This window comes from Jaculus jaculus, chromosome 8, assembly GCF_020740685.1.
Source record: "Jaculus jaculus isolate mJacJac1 chromosome 8, mJacJac1.mat.Y.cur, whole genome shotgun sequence".
Lineage (NCBI taxonomy): Eukaryota > Metazoa > Chordata > Mammalia > Rodentia > Dipodidae > Jaculus > Jaculus jaculus.
This window is the reverse complement of record NC_059109.1, coordinates 81,206,753-81,220,292: the sequence shown is the minus strand read 5'-3', so window position 1 is coordinate 81,220,292 and position 13,540 is coordinate 81,206,753. Positions and strand designations below refer to the sequence as shown.

The 13,540-nt window shown below is 44.3% G+C and overlaps 1 protein-coding gene across 1 annotated transcript in view; it reads right to left on the bottom strand.

Annotated features, from left to right (window-relative positions):
* Tgm3 (transglutaminase 3) overlaps window positions 1-11,950 on the bottom strand; it is a 39,777-nt gene extending 27,827 nt beyond the window's left edge. The window contains exons 1-4 of the mRNA XM_004661429.2: window positions 11,883-11,950; window positions 1,275-1,477; window positions 700-942; window positions 44-162 (exon numbers count right to left, since the gene is read on the bottom strand). Of these exons, the coding sequence (XP_004661486.1) occupies window positions 44-162; window positions 700-942; window positions 1,275-1,477; window positions 11,883-11,950 (633 nt within the window). The remainder of the gene's footprint in view (window positions 1-43; window positions 163-699; window positions 943-1,274; window positions 1,478-11,882) is intronic.
* Between the last annotated feature and the right edge of the window lie 1,590 nt (window positions 11,951-13,540).

The window sequence follows — 13,540 nt, the reverse complement described above, 5'->3', positions numbered from 1 at the left end:
TGTACTATTTTTTTAATCCTTAGCCTCCTAATGACCCTTTTACCTGTCCAAAGTTCCAGCCAACCATGCCAATGCGATTTGTGCTGCCCACGTAGATGATGCCAGAATCTTCCTCAACATATTCCTGCCTCTCAGCATGGTTACCCATAAAGACATCATCCTCTGTTTGGGACAAAAAAAGCAGATACCACAGGCTAGACTCCCACAGAGGACCACTGATATCAGTCCTTGGAGCAAAAGCCATTTTTGGCCAATGCACAACCTCCACTGAGGAATGAAATCTTATGTTGTAATATTTTACAACTCTTACTGTGGATTCTATAGGTTGGGAAAGAAGCTTGGCTGACCCGAGGGTCCGAAAATGAGGCCCAGGGATGAGACATTCACTCCTTTAGCCAGAAAGATATTGCCATTCTACAGAATCTTCCCATAGTCAGTATCCTTACAATTTATCCTGCTGTGCCATATGGAAAAACTTAGCACAATCCCCAAGGGAGCCCAGAAGAAATAGCTGAATATAGATGGAGATGGTGTGACTACCCAGACTCACATAGCACAGTAAGTGGTAGAGCCTCTGACTGGAAGCTTCTCTGCTCTTTCCACAGTTACAAACTTTCTCCAATCAGACCTGAGCTATCTCTTTTCCATAGTCATTGCTTAGGTAAAGGTTGCATAGGAGTGCAGTGGTTGGAGACCTACCTTGCAGCCAGGGGTTAAAGAGCAGTATGAATGTCCCAAGTCTCACAGAGAAGACCCTGCCCTTGGAAGAGATCTGAATATTCAGAGTGTACCATCCTATGGGTGCACTGACAGGACTAGTGATGGCGATGGTCAGAATGTTGTTGTCATGGGCTCTAAGCTCTGCATTCCAGCCACCTGTACTCCTCCCATTGGAAACTGGAAATGTAGCCTTTGTCCTGGCGGACTCTGATGGGGAAGGGCCTGCCAACAAAACAGGATGAAGGAAACAAAGGGGTGCTGGTTAGATTAGGGGGAGAAATCGGGCTCTGTAACTATAGGACCCTCCATGATTTTTGCCCAATGAAGTACTTTATCATAGTGTTGGAGATAACTGGAAGGACCATGCAGGCCACATTCTTGATTTGAAAATACTCTCAGTTTTGGAGATGTGCAAGAGTAACCCTGAATTAATGGTAGAGCTACTCTAGAGCTCAGAGCCCAGTAAGCTATTCTCATTTGGATACACGCTCCCAAGGGCTACTCAGTATATGTGTGGGTGGGTGGGGGGTGCTATGGGGGAAGTGGGCAGATACCTGTGGAGACTGTGAGATCTAGATTTTCTCCAGACTCAAGATTTCTGTTGCAGTATAGTAAGATGCTGAATGGCTGACCCCTTCGCACAATGGGCTCTTGGTCGTAGAACCTGTCTGTGTGATGTGCACGCCGGTTGATGGAGATCTGCCAGTTGATATTCTGAAGCTCCAAGACTGTGAAACACAAAGCACAACCTGATGTCCTGAGGGAGGAGGGGGAGTACAAGATACTGTAAAGTCTACGGGGGTGAGGTGAGTCAGCAGAGTGGAACTTCTAGGAGTGCCATTACAACACAAAGACTTTGATCTTGCATCTTAAGATGGTCATAATCCATTCAACCTTCCCATAATCAGAAACCCCAACTCACACGACATGAGACCACAGAAACAACTTGGTCTTGCAGGAGGCCAAGCCTCTACTGAGTCTTTCTTCTCCACCTGATGACCTGCAACTTAGTTCCTGACAAGGGCAAACACTCAGAGAAGCATCCCCAACCAGCCAGAAGAACAGTGTCATCAGAGCACTGTCACTCAGTATGTGTTTGGCATCCCCACTGCTTTATGGATGGGGTTCCAGCAGAAGTGGGGACAGGTATATTTCTCTTACATCTATTGGCTTGGCTTGCTTTCTTATGCCTTTTTGTCCTGCCAAACACAAATGCCTTTTGCTATGCTAATATAACATTTACTTGTGTAGTTTTTTTTAAAATTGTTCTTTACTTTCTCTATACCTGTAAAAGCCTTGGGCTTCAAATGCTAGAAACAACAGTCAACACTCTAAGGAGCATTGCTACACCTGGAAATTTCAGAAGCCTAGCAGAGAAGGTTGCAAGAGCTCGTTGGCAAGAAGTACCAAGAGGAGCAGGTCAAAGGCTTGGAATCCCTGAATAAGACCCCAGGGACAAAAGGCTCAAAATCCACCTTTCCTCACTCCTCATGTGATCATGGGGGTGATGGAGCCAAACCACATCGTGCTTATGAAAGATAACATGATGCATAAGGAATTTACCTCATACAACCCTATTGGGAATCCGTATTCCTGTGAGTTACATCTGAGATGTTACCTTGCCTATTCCTCTGTAAACCAAACTGGTCTTTGTTTTCATGATGAAGTACAATGATGACGGGTGCTTGATGGCACATCCCAATGTTAGATGTCTTTCCTGCTTCTGTGTGTGGATACTCTCCAATGGAATGTGCTTTCCTGATCTTTATATTCTGATGCCTAGCACACCACCTGACTGATTAGATACACAACTTGTAGTAGTTTGAATCTATGGCCCCCACAGACTCAGGTGTTTTATTAAAGCTTGCAATTTGAGTCTCCAACTGCCTGGCTGGGGGTGAATCCTGAGGTCTAGCCCTTAGGTGTGTCTGGGGGGTGGATCTGATTTCCAGCCCAAAGATATGCCCAGCAGTCTAAGCTCTGGAGGGGTTCCTGCTGTTTACTGCTGGCTTTGTGTTTGCTGACTGGCAACAGTTTCTCTCTGTGTGGATGTATGGAAGCAGCTTCTTCAGATGGAACTGCCCCTGGATCTGAAATCTTAAATAAATCCCTTCCTCCCCTAAACTGTGCCTGTTTGAATGCTCATCCAAGCAGCAAGGAGCTGACTGCTACCCAACTGCATAAAGGACTTAGTGAATAAATAAAAACTAGTGTCACGCAGGGCGTGGCAGTGCCTTTAATCCCAACACTTGGGAGGCAGAGGTAGGAGGATCGCTGTGAGTTCAAGGCCACCCTAAGACTACATAGTGAATTCCAGGTCAGCCTGGGCTAGAGTGAGACCCTATCTTGATAAACCAAAGAAAAAAGGGATTGGGGGGAGTCAGTGGTTAATGTGTTTGCCTGCAAAGCCAAAGGACCTAGGTTCGATTCCCCAAGACCCACATTAGCCAAATGTACAGTGGCACATGCGTCTGGAGTTCATTTGCAGTGGCCGGAGGCCATGGCGTGCCCATTCTCTCTCTCTTTCTCCCCTTCTCTCTCTCAACTTCTGTCTCACGCTCTCAAATAAATAAATAAAATATATTTAAAAAAGAAAGAGGGCTGGAGAGATGGCTTAGCGGTTAAGCGCTCGCCTGTGAAGCCTAAGGACCCTGGTTCGAGGCTCGGTTCCCCAGGTCCCACGTTAGCCAGATGCACAAGGGGGCGCACGCGTCTGGAGTTCATTTGCAGAGGCTGGAAGCCCTGGCGTGCCCATTCTCTCTCTCTCCCTCTATCTGTCTTTCTCTCTGTGTCTGTCACTCTCAAATAAATAAAAAATTTAAAAAAAAATTAAAAAAAAAAAAAGAAAGAGGGCTGGAGAGATGGCTTAGCAGTTAAGCGCTTGCCTGTGAAGCCTAAGGACCCTGGTTCGAGGCTCGGTTCCCCTGGTCCCACGTTAGCCAGATGCACAAGGGGGTGCACGCGTCTGGAGTTCGTTTGCAGAGGCTGGAAGCCCTGGCGCGCCCATTCTCTCTCTCCCTCTATCTGTCTTTCTCTCTGTGTCTATCGCTCTCAAATAAATAAATTAAAAAAAAATAATTAAAAAAAATTAAAAAAAAAAGAAAGAAAAGAAAAACTACTGTCATGAAATAACTGTGTGAATACAGCTCAAAATTTTATCCACACAGAAAGGTGAATGTGGGGCATTCAACTTGTTTTATACTTGTTTTATATTCACTTATAATTTATAGGGATACATATAGGGAGTAGAAGCATGTGGGAAATGTCTTAACTGTCCAAGGGCTTCTTCAGTGGGCAAGACAAGTGCAAGTGCTAACGGATGACTGAGTGGGATGAATCCAGCCTTCTCTAGTTACTGGTACATGGGAGATTCAATCAAGAGAGGAGTATTTCAGCTGTAGGGATCAAAAAACCTTCACTGAAAATGCTTGAACTATTAAAAAAAAAGACATAAAATGGCAGACAGATAGATGGAAAAAATTTTCAACATCTTCATTCATTAAGGAATGCTATTTAAAACCACAATTAAATATCACCTTACTCCAGTAAGAATAACTACAGTCAAAACAATAAAAAGAAAACAAGTGTTGGCAAGGAGGGGTGGGGAAGGAGCTAGTGAACACTGTTGGTAGAAATGTAAATAGCCATTATGGAAAATAGTTCTGTGATTGCTCAAAAAATTCACTACCCTGGGATTGAGCAATCCTACTGTATGTCCACAAGAAATAAAATCAGCAAGTTTTTATTTGTAACTTGGGTCTCCAGCTGCTGGGTTGGAGAAGATGTTACTGAGGGTGAATCCTGCAGTCTGGCCTAAGGTATGTTTGGGGGTAGATCTTATTTTCCATCCCAAAGATATACCAAGCAGTCTGAGCTCTGGGGTGAAAAATCTGTGCTTCCATGTTTATTGCAACATATTTTTTTTTTTTTTGAAACAGGGTCCTTCTATGTAACTCAGCTTGGCCTGAGTCTTGATTTATATATCACGGGATACATTTTCTGTTCCCAGTTTTACCTGGAGAAGGGCATGCACATGCGATATATATATATATATCACAGCACATAAATGGGAGAAAGAAAATATGAGATATATACATATACATATGCACATACACAATGGAATGTTTCTGAGCCATAAAAAAAGAAAACATGTCCTTTTGGACAAACATGGATAGAACTAGAGGATATTATATTAAGTGCACAATAATCCAGGCAGATCATGGATGGTACATAATCCCATTCATATGTGGTATGAAAAGTTTATCCCATAAGATAAGTTGAGATTTAATGGTGGTTACTACAGCTTTGGCAGAGTAGGGAAGAGAAGGCTAGGGAGAGGCTAATCAATAGGTGCTGAGTTTCACTTAGATAAGAGCATAAAATTCTTTTGAGTGCTTCCACCATAGAGAAGAAATGATGCTTGAGGAGATGGTTATATTTAACCTGGGTTTAACATTATACAATATATAGGTGTAACAAAATAGCATATGGTACTTGATTAATATGCATAATTTTATGTTTGTTAATTAGTTGAATTTCAAAAGAAAATACTGGGCTTTGAAAGGTGCCAATTGACAGCCTGAATTCTAGGCAGTTGGAAGTTCCAAAGACAGAGGAGAATGAGCTATGTTGTCTGGAGCAGAGGCGCGCATTGAAAGAAGGACAGCAGGAGTGGGTGGGGCCAGGGCAGGACTGGGAGGAAGGGCCTCTCATCAAGAGCCCTGGAGACCAAGCAGAAAGATCTTTGGGATAATGAGCTAAACACTGCTATTGGAGAGAGGTGTTGTGTGATTGAGATCTCCAAGAAAAAAACATTGCTGTCTTTATCAGAAGCAGTTGCTACTGTTGTCAAGGGACTCTTCAGACTGGGTCTGCTGACATTCCCACATAGCAGAAGAGGGCCAGAGAAGGGTCCTCAGGCTCTCACCTAAGATCTCAGTGTCCCCATGCCAGCAGCATACAGTGATACCTGAGGTCTCATGGCCTCTGGGGGAGATAGAGTGTAAAGATAAGTGGATGGAAGTTCCATTTTTGCAGCTATGAGGTGGTTGTCATCCATACTGAGACCTCTCAATGCTGCTTTAGGGTCATCCATGCTCCTGTGAGTTACTACTCACCCACACTCTATAAGGAAGCCCAGTGAACTCACTGGTTCACCAGGGAGAACTCTGGTGGTATCAGCCTTTAGCCTACTGTGGGGGAGGATGCCCTGCCTGGGGGAGCAAGCACTAATAGACTCTTTCCAAGGAAATACTTCATGTAACAGAAGGTTTATGCAACAAAAGTGATTCTGCCATCTGCTCTAAGTATTAAAGATTCAGTTATACATGCATCTTCTCATTCATTCATCCATCTATCCAACAAATATTTATTGAAACAATAAATTAATGCACTTATACAAATTCAAGAAAAGTAAAACATTTATGCATTCAACAAGAACTTACTGAATGAAGGGAAGAGAAAAAGGAAGGCAAGAGAGCTATCAGAAAAGAGGAGGACATTCCTGAACCCAAGTATAAACCAGAAACAGTTCAGATCTGAGCTACTGTCTGGTAGACATTGAGCTATACATAACTTGTATTAGCCAGGCTGTTAGGTACTTGGTCTGTCTAGAACAGTGGTCTCATAAAAAGTGGTCAACTTTTAAAATCCTGCCTCCTACCAACTTTGTTTCCAACCTTCTACACATCTTGTGTGGTTAAGAGCTGGCAGAGCTTTATTCTCCATCATGTTTCAGAGGAAAGAGAGAACATGTGATTTCAGATTCCCTGAGCCTCCCCAGATATTCTTCATCCCTGAAAGAGTGCACGTCCTTCTCCAGGTAAAACTGGAACCAGAAAATGTGTCTGATGTGACCTTCTTCATAGAACAAGAGAAAAGAAAGAATGGTGAGAGGGAGTCTACCTCTATAGCTGACATTTTCTTCCCTTGCAACAGGCCCACACCCTTTTCTGACCTGAAGGTTATGCCTGATGCTCCTGCTGCCACTGCTATGTGTCAGTAGCCAGGATCTCTCTCATTCATCCAGAGAACAGTGGCTTGTCCCTTATGGGGAATGACCAATATGAGACTGAACTTCAAGGAGCTTAGGCTTCAGAGACACCTCTTCTCCTACAGGGATTCAGAATGCAGGAAGGGGAGACCAGGTACATTTTGCATGGCCTATTAGGTCAGACTCAGCATGACTGGTGGCAATGATCAGAGCATTAGCTGAGGTTTACTAGGCATTGATATGCCTGTCATCACACCAACTCTTTATATGATTCGTGTTTGAGGAAGCCAAAGTCACAGACGAGGCTTGGTTACAGTCACCACTCCTTAGTGGAGGGCTGCAGCTACATAGTCACAGGCATCATAGTCTCTTCTCTCCTGACAACAGGTGCAAACCCAGCAGAATATGGAGCCTGACTCTCCAGGGGAGGTGATGTGGGGTTCAAGGCTTCCCTGAGCTATAGGAGGAAGAAAAAGTGGATTCACACCTGTCAACAGCTTGTGGTGTATCACTGCTGTTGACAATATACAGAATCCTTTATGACAACATACAGAATGTAGATGAAATTGGACAACTAAACACAGGCTCTGAAAGACAAAGTACCTAGGAATTGGCAGAAGCTGGACTCTGAGGCTACAGGTGAGATACATATTTGGCCTCTGCCTTTTCCCAGCACATGCTCCTAAAACCCCTTGGAATTCCTGAAAGAATGAGTGTCTTTTATTCTAATGATATGACTGGTGGATGGGAGCTTCTGAGTATTCTCAGGATGTGGACTGGTTGCCCAGGAAACCCGCTATGTGATTAGACCCTTGGGTATTTCAGTTCCGTACTCCTGACCTCCAGGGAGAGCAGGGGGACTGGAAATTAAGTTAATCATCAATGATTATGGGTAATCATTCATTAATCATTAACTATAGTCAATCAAGCATGCCTATGTAATTAAGCCTTGATAAAAATCCAGAAGGATGGGATTTGAAGAGCTTTCATCATGGGGATGCAACGAGATACTGGGAGAGTGGTTTGGGGGAGAGGACATAGCCTGTCCTATGTGTCTCTTCCATCTGCCTGTTCCTAAGTTGTGTCTTGGGAAAATAAACTGATAATAGTAAATATACTATTTTCCTGAGTTCTGAGAACTGTTCTAACAAATCTTTGAACCTGATAAGTGGGTTGTGGGAACCCCCCACCTAACCTTGTGGGACTGAACCCTTAACTATAGAGTCAGTGCTAACCCCAAACAGTTAGTATCAGAATTGAGTGCATCTCTAGGATAACCTAGTTCTTGCCCACTGAAGATGAGAGAACTGCTTGGTGTGGGAACACATCACACATTTGGTAATTATAAGTGCTGTGAGCAGACTAGAAAGAAACAATGTTTTTTTTTTTTCCACTGGGTCTTACTGGCTCTACTTTGTCTCTGTGTCCCCAGGTTTCCTTGTTGGAATGGGTCCCATTTGAGACTTCGAATCCAGAAGCTACCTTATGTGGTGAGAGGCCCTCAGAGTATATTATCTACCCCATGGCATTTGTATCCTGACAAACAGATACATTCTCAAAGGTAATCTTTGGGGGAGGCAGAAGAGAGAAGTGGACTGTTTTGGAATTCCTGAGTGGGTTTTGCAAGATGGTTCCATGTTCATAAAGGCTACCCCCACTGGCTGCTTTCTCTCAGCCTTTATTCCACTGTGAATTCCAAATCGGGGATCTGGTGATCCTGCTTGTGGGTTACCTTGGGCCATATGCTATGCCTATTTCAGAGCACTTTGCCTAGTTTGCTGTAAGGGTAGGAAGGAAGAGAGGAAGTACCAAGCATCTAGGATTTTCCTAAAGTTCATAAATATTTTTGAGCCGCATGGATGTTTTATGAACCAGCATGAGTAAAGGGAAAGAATAAAGGGAGCACTGTATTGGCTTGCAAGTACATATCGAGTTACACACTTAAAAACCTCAGAGGCAAAAGAAGGACCTGGGGTGTAGTTTGGTGGTAGGACACTTGCCTAGCTTGCACAAGATCCTAGGTTCGAGCACTGGAAAATGATGGGCGGGAAAATAACCCTTTGAGATAATTTATCCACTCCCAGCACTTGCTCCTGTGTGGAGACAGGGAGGGATGGAGAAGGGTCTGTCTGCATACAAGACTCCCGCTCCAGTGCTTACTTCACAATTCCATTCCAGGTCCTCAACTTACTGCTTCAGGGCAGTTTCTCAAAGTTCCCTACCCATAGGAAAATCAGTGTCACTAGCAGTCCACAATTTGGCAGAGACTACTAAACTGCTTCTCCTTTCCCATAATAAAGTCTCCCATTTTAAGATACCATTTTTCCCAGACTCTCCTTCAGCTACATAATGTCTAGCCAATGATTTGTAAGCCAGAGTGAAAGGAGGGTACTATCAGCTGAATAGACCTTACAATGCCTGGAAGAATGCCTTGGTTGTTGGGTGTGGGACTGAGGTTTTTTATTTTAACTCTTACAAAAGATGCTATCAGAGGACCCAACATGGCAACACTGGTACCCATGGGACTAGACTCCCCACATTTGTCTAGACCATATTCCCTGTATACCTTCTTTAGACAAAGATATAATTTCATCTTAGAGATTTCTAGAGTTAATAGACACACCAGAAGTCATCCAGCTGAGTTGCCTTTCAGCTTATTTTGGACAGACACCTCATTTTGTTATCCAGAATACTTTAGTGTTCATTTACATTGATCTGTAATTGACATAGTTTCATAAACAGCACCAATGCTTACCCAGTATAATGTACTCTGATATATTTTCTATTGTTTTATTTTTAATTAAAAAAACATGGGGGGTGGAGAGTATTGGTGCACCAGGGCCTCCTACCACTGCAATAGAACTCCAGATGTGTGCAGCATTTTGTGAGCACGTGCAACCTTGCATGCCTGCAGCACCTTGTGTGTCTGGATTACACAGGGCCTAGAGAGTTGAAAATGGGTCCTTAGGCTTTGTAGGTAAGCACCTTAACTGCTAAGCCATCTCTCCAACCCATGCTTTATTTTTTAAATGCTAATCATAATCTGCTAAGATGACTTCATACCCTACAAATAGGTTGCAACTGACATATTGAAAATAGTCAAATAGGGCTGGAGAGATGGCTTAGCAGTTAAGGTGTTTGCCTGCAAAGCCAAAGGATTCCTGTTCAATTCTCAGAACCCATGTAAGCCAGATGCACAAAGGAGTGCATGTGTCTGGAGTTCATTTGCAGCTCTCTCTCTCAAATAAATAAAATATTTTTAAAATAAAAAGAAAATAGTCATATAACTTAATATTCTCATATCACATATCAGAAAATGGAATCCTCCAAAAGTTAAAATAAACTGCTGAAATCAAAGTAGTTTAGAAACAGAACTTAGCCCAGAAGCCAGGTGTCATATCCAAGTCATGGAAGGGCTGTGAATCATTTCAAAGCCACTTCCCCCGGCAAAACTCTGGACTCCACTCAGACTTCTGGCCAGGCCCCACTTGTGGTTTCTATACATGTGTGCTGCTGCTTAGCTTCAGTCTCCCCCCTTTCTCTCCTAGCATGTGCCAATTCCTTTTTGCTTTCCCCATGTTCAGACATATTTAAGTCCTTTGCAGCACATGTGGCAGTTTCTTGGCACTCAGGGCTGGAAAGCCTGGTCTTTGGTGAGACTCCCTGGGATGAAGAGGAATAAGCTCTGGGCAGAACGAGAGGCCATGGGCAAAAGTCTCCATGTGTCTGCCTGTCCTTTACTCATCTATAGAAAGAAGGCAATAAGACCCAAACCTAGCAACCTAGACTCTTCTGGGGGTATTGTTGGGATTCAAGAAAATAAATCAAAAAGAAGGGAACAAAAACCCCTCTGTAATCCATCTCTCAGCCTTACTGGAGACTGAATCTTGTTCCCTCCACTCTCAAGTGATAGAGAAAGAATTTCATTACTCTATTTTGGGTTCTGGGGCCTCTAAGAAGTTGGAGAGAACAAATGCCCTGGCATTGCACATCTAATGGTGAAAATAACACAAGTCAAGGAGCTTTTTATGGGCAGCCAATGAGGCTCTCTCTTTTATGCCAGACACTGCTAAGCATTTTACCTGTATTGCATCATTTAATAGTCATAAACCCCTGTGGTGTTGCTACAACCATTTTGAAGATGGGGGATTTGTAAACTCAGTTGAATGAAGTCATTTGACCAAGCTCGAACAGAATCCAAGTCCAGGCTGGAAGCCAGTTTTGCCTGATCAAGTCTGACTCCAAGCTGCTGCCCTGCTGTCAACCAAAGTGGTGTGGTGGCAATGCTTAGGCTGACCAAAAGAAAACGACATCCACAGCTGACCCTGCCTAGGTGTTATGCTGGCAGGGTGATAGGAGGAGAAAAGGCCTCCTCACCCTTTCTTTCCAAAGAGGAAGTCTTCAATCTCTTAGATCAGGATTCTCAAGCCCTGCTGTGCAAAGGAGGATCCAGAGAATGTTATCTTGATCTGAGCTATCCCAGATCAGCCAAACCAGGATCTCTGGATTTGAAGCAGAACAGGCATTTTACAAAAGCTTTCTGGGTCATTTTCAACATGTATCCAGGGCTGAAAAGAGTTACCTTGGTCCTGCACATGATTTCACACTATCTCTTCACTATAATTAGCTCACCTGAGCAGGTTAGCCACTCTGGAGGTGGTGGGGTGGGGGAGAAGGAGGTAGTTGTCTTCTCACAAAGTGGGGAAGTAAGCCTAAAGAAGGGAATTCAAACTCCTTTGGAACCCATCTTTCAGCTCTACTTGAGGCCAAGTCTTGTTTCCACCACTCTCAAGTGATAGGGAAAGAATTTCCTAACTCCACACACACCCCAGCCTGGTATGTGGGCCCTGGGGAGGAGAATGGTTGTGTGCAGTGCAGCCCTGTGAGATGGGCAGCATGGAGAAACCACTGGAGAAGAACACATTCACCCAGTGGGACTTGGAAACATGTGAAGGGGGCTGATCGGGAGGATGAAGGAACTAGGCTAGGGAAGTTCCTAATGGATGAATTCCCTAGGGACTTCATCCTATAGAGTTTTCTTAAGACCTCAAGACAAGGATGAAACAGGCCCATAAACGAAGTTTATGTAATAATAAGTTGTGCTAAGTGAACACCTGCCTTGTGGGTACCACAACAATCCCGTTTTAGAGATGAAGAAACTGAGACTCACAGGGTAAAGAACATGTCCACGACCACTCCACTAGAAGGAATGGAGCTGAAAGTCAATCCAACAAGCATGTCTGGATAACTGTCCAGCTACCATATCCCTGCCATCCTGTGACAACAAAAGTTATGAGCATCCCCAGGCCGGGTGGAAGTGATTTGTCTCTGATGAGCATGGGGCAGTTGCTGCCCAGGAGAGAGAAGGCTATTGGGGCTAGGGTAGAGGGGAGGAAGCTGGTCCTCATGGCAAACACTAGGTGTGCTGGAGTCTCAAAACATGATCTGCATGTCAGAGAGCATAGACATTGCTCTGGTTCAAGTAAGTGTAACAAGGAGGCAAGGACAGTTCAAGTTGGTCATAGATGCACAGGACAAGAAAGCAGGAACCCCAGAAAAAATTCCTGACTGTTCCATGGACAAAGAGGCACTCGTCCCAGTTCAAGGAAAAGGGCTGCTGGTGGATTCACATAATCAGAACATGACAGGCCCCTTAGAGACTGGGAAAGGAAACCCAGAGAAGGTGAGTCTTAGAGGCCCAGCCAGCATGTCCAGTAGAGTAGCTGGAAAAAAAACTCATGGCTTCAGTGGAACAGAGCCATTTGTTAGTTTTCAAAACAGAAGTCTGGGGCTTGGATTTGTTCTAAGAGGACATTGCTTCTCAGAGGCTTTGGGAAGAGGAACGATGTTCTCCCAATATGGGCTAACTCCTGTGTGCACCATTCTCACTCCTGTCCACTCTAGGGACGCCATAGACTTAGGGCAGAACCTTGGTAGACCTTTCTCTACCACCTTATCCCAAACTATAGCCGAGGCGGTCTTAGCCTACTGGCCAAATGACTGGATTCCTTCTGCTCCCAATAGGAGTGTTAAATGTGAACCAGCACTCATATCACACTACCTATGCACCCACATTTATTTTCCTGTTCCCTCTCTCCAGACCAAGTAAAGTTCATTGCCCAACATGCTACTTGCTTCTAGGGTCTTCTGTATGCCAAGTCCCAGGCAAGATTGATCTTTTCTTCTTTTGGTGCCAATAACACTTGGTTTGTATTTGTCATGGAGCCAAAAGACAGTCCACTTCACATGTTAATCATCTATGAACTGGTGTCACTAAAACTTACATCGAACCAAGGGCAGAAACTGCTTCTTGCTCTAGCACAGCCCTGCTGTGGCACATCAGTAAATCTATTCATCTATGAAACATTGGCTGAGCCCTTTCTGCTGGAGTGATGAGGAGCTGAGAATAACAGCATGTGAAATGGACTTAAGGGACTGAAGTGTATTCACTTGCCTCTCCTTCCTTTTGGAAACATTAACTTTCTCTCAGCCACTCACTTGTACTCCTTCTATTGTGACTTTAGAACACCTCTCTCCGTTTTGATCAGGTTCAGAGAACTCAGTGACTGAATCACAGAACCTCACTGATGTCAAGCAGAACTGATCCAGCAGTGGGCTGTTCATGAGGCTTCATGGGTTCTGCACACATGCCTGGGGCTGGGCATATGCTGGGGCCTACCCACACCCTGTCCTTGGTTTCCTTTCATGGCGAGAGAGTCCGTATTGCAAAGAGCCAAAAGCCCAACAGTGGCGGGGAGGCAAGAACGGCACAGTTCTGTCTCCACCCTGACCGGGTCGGGAATTTCTAAGGTGGCCACATCCACCTTC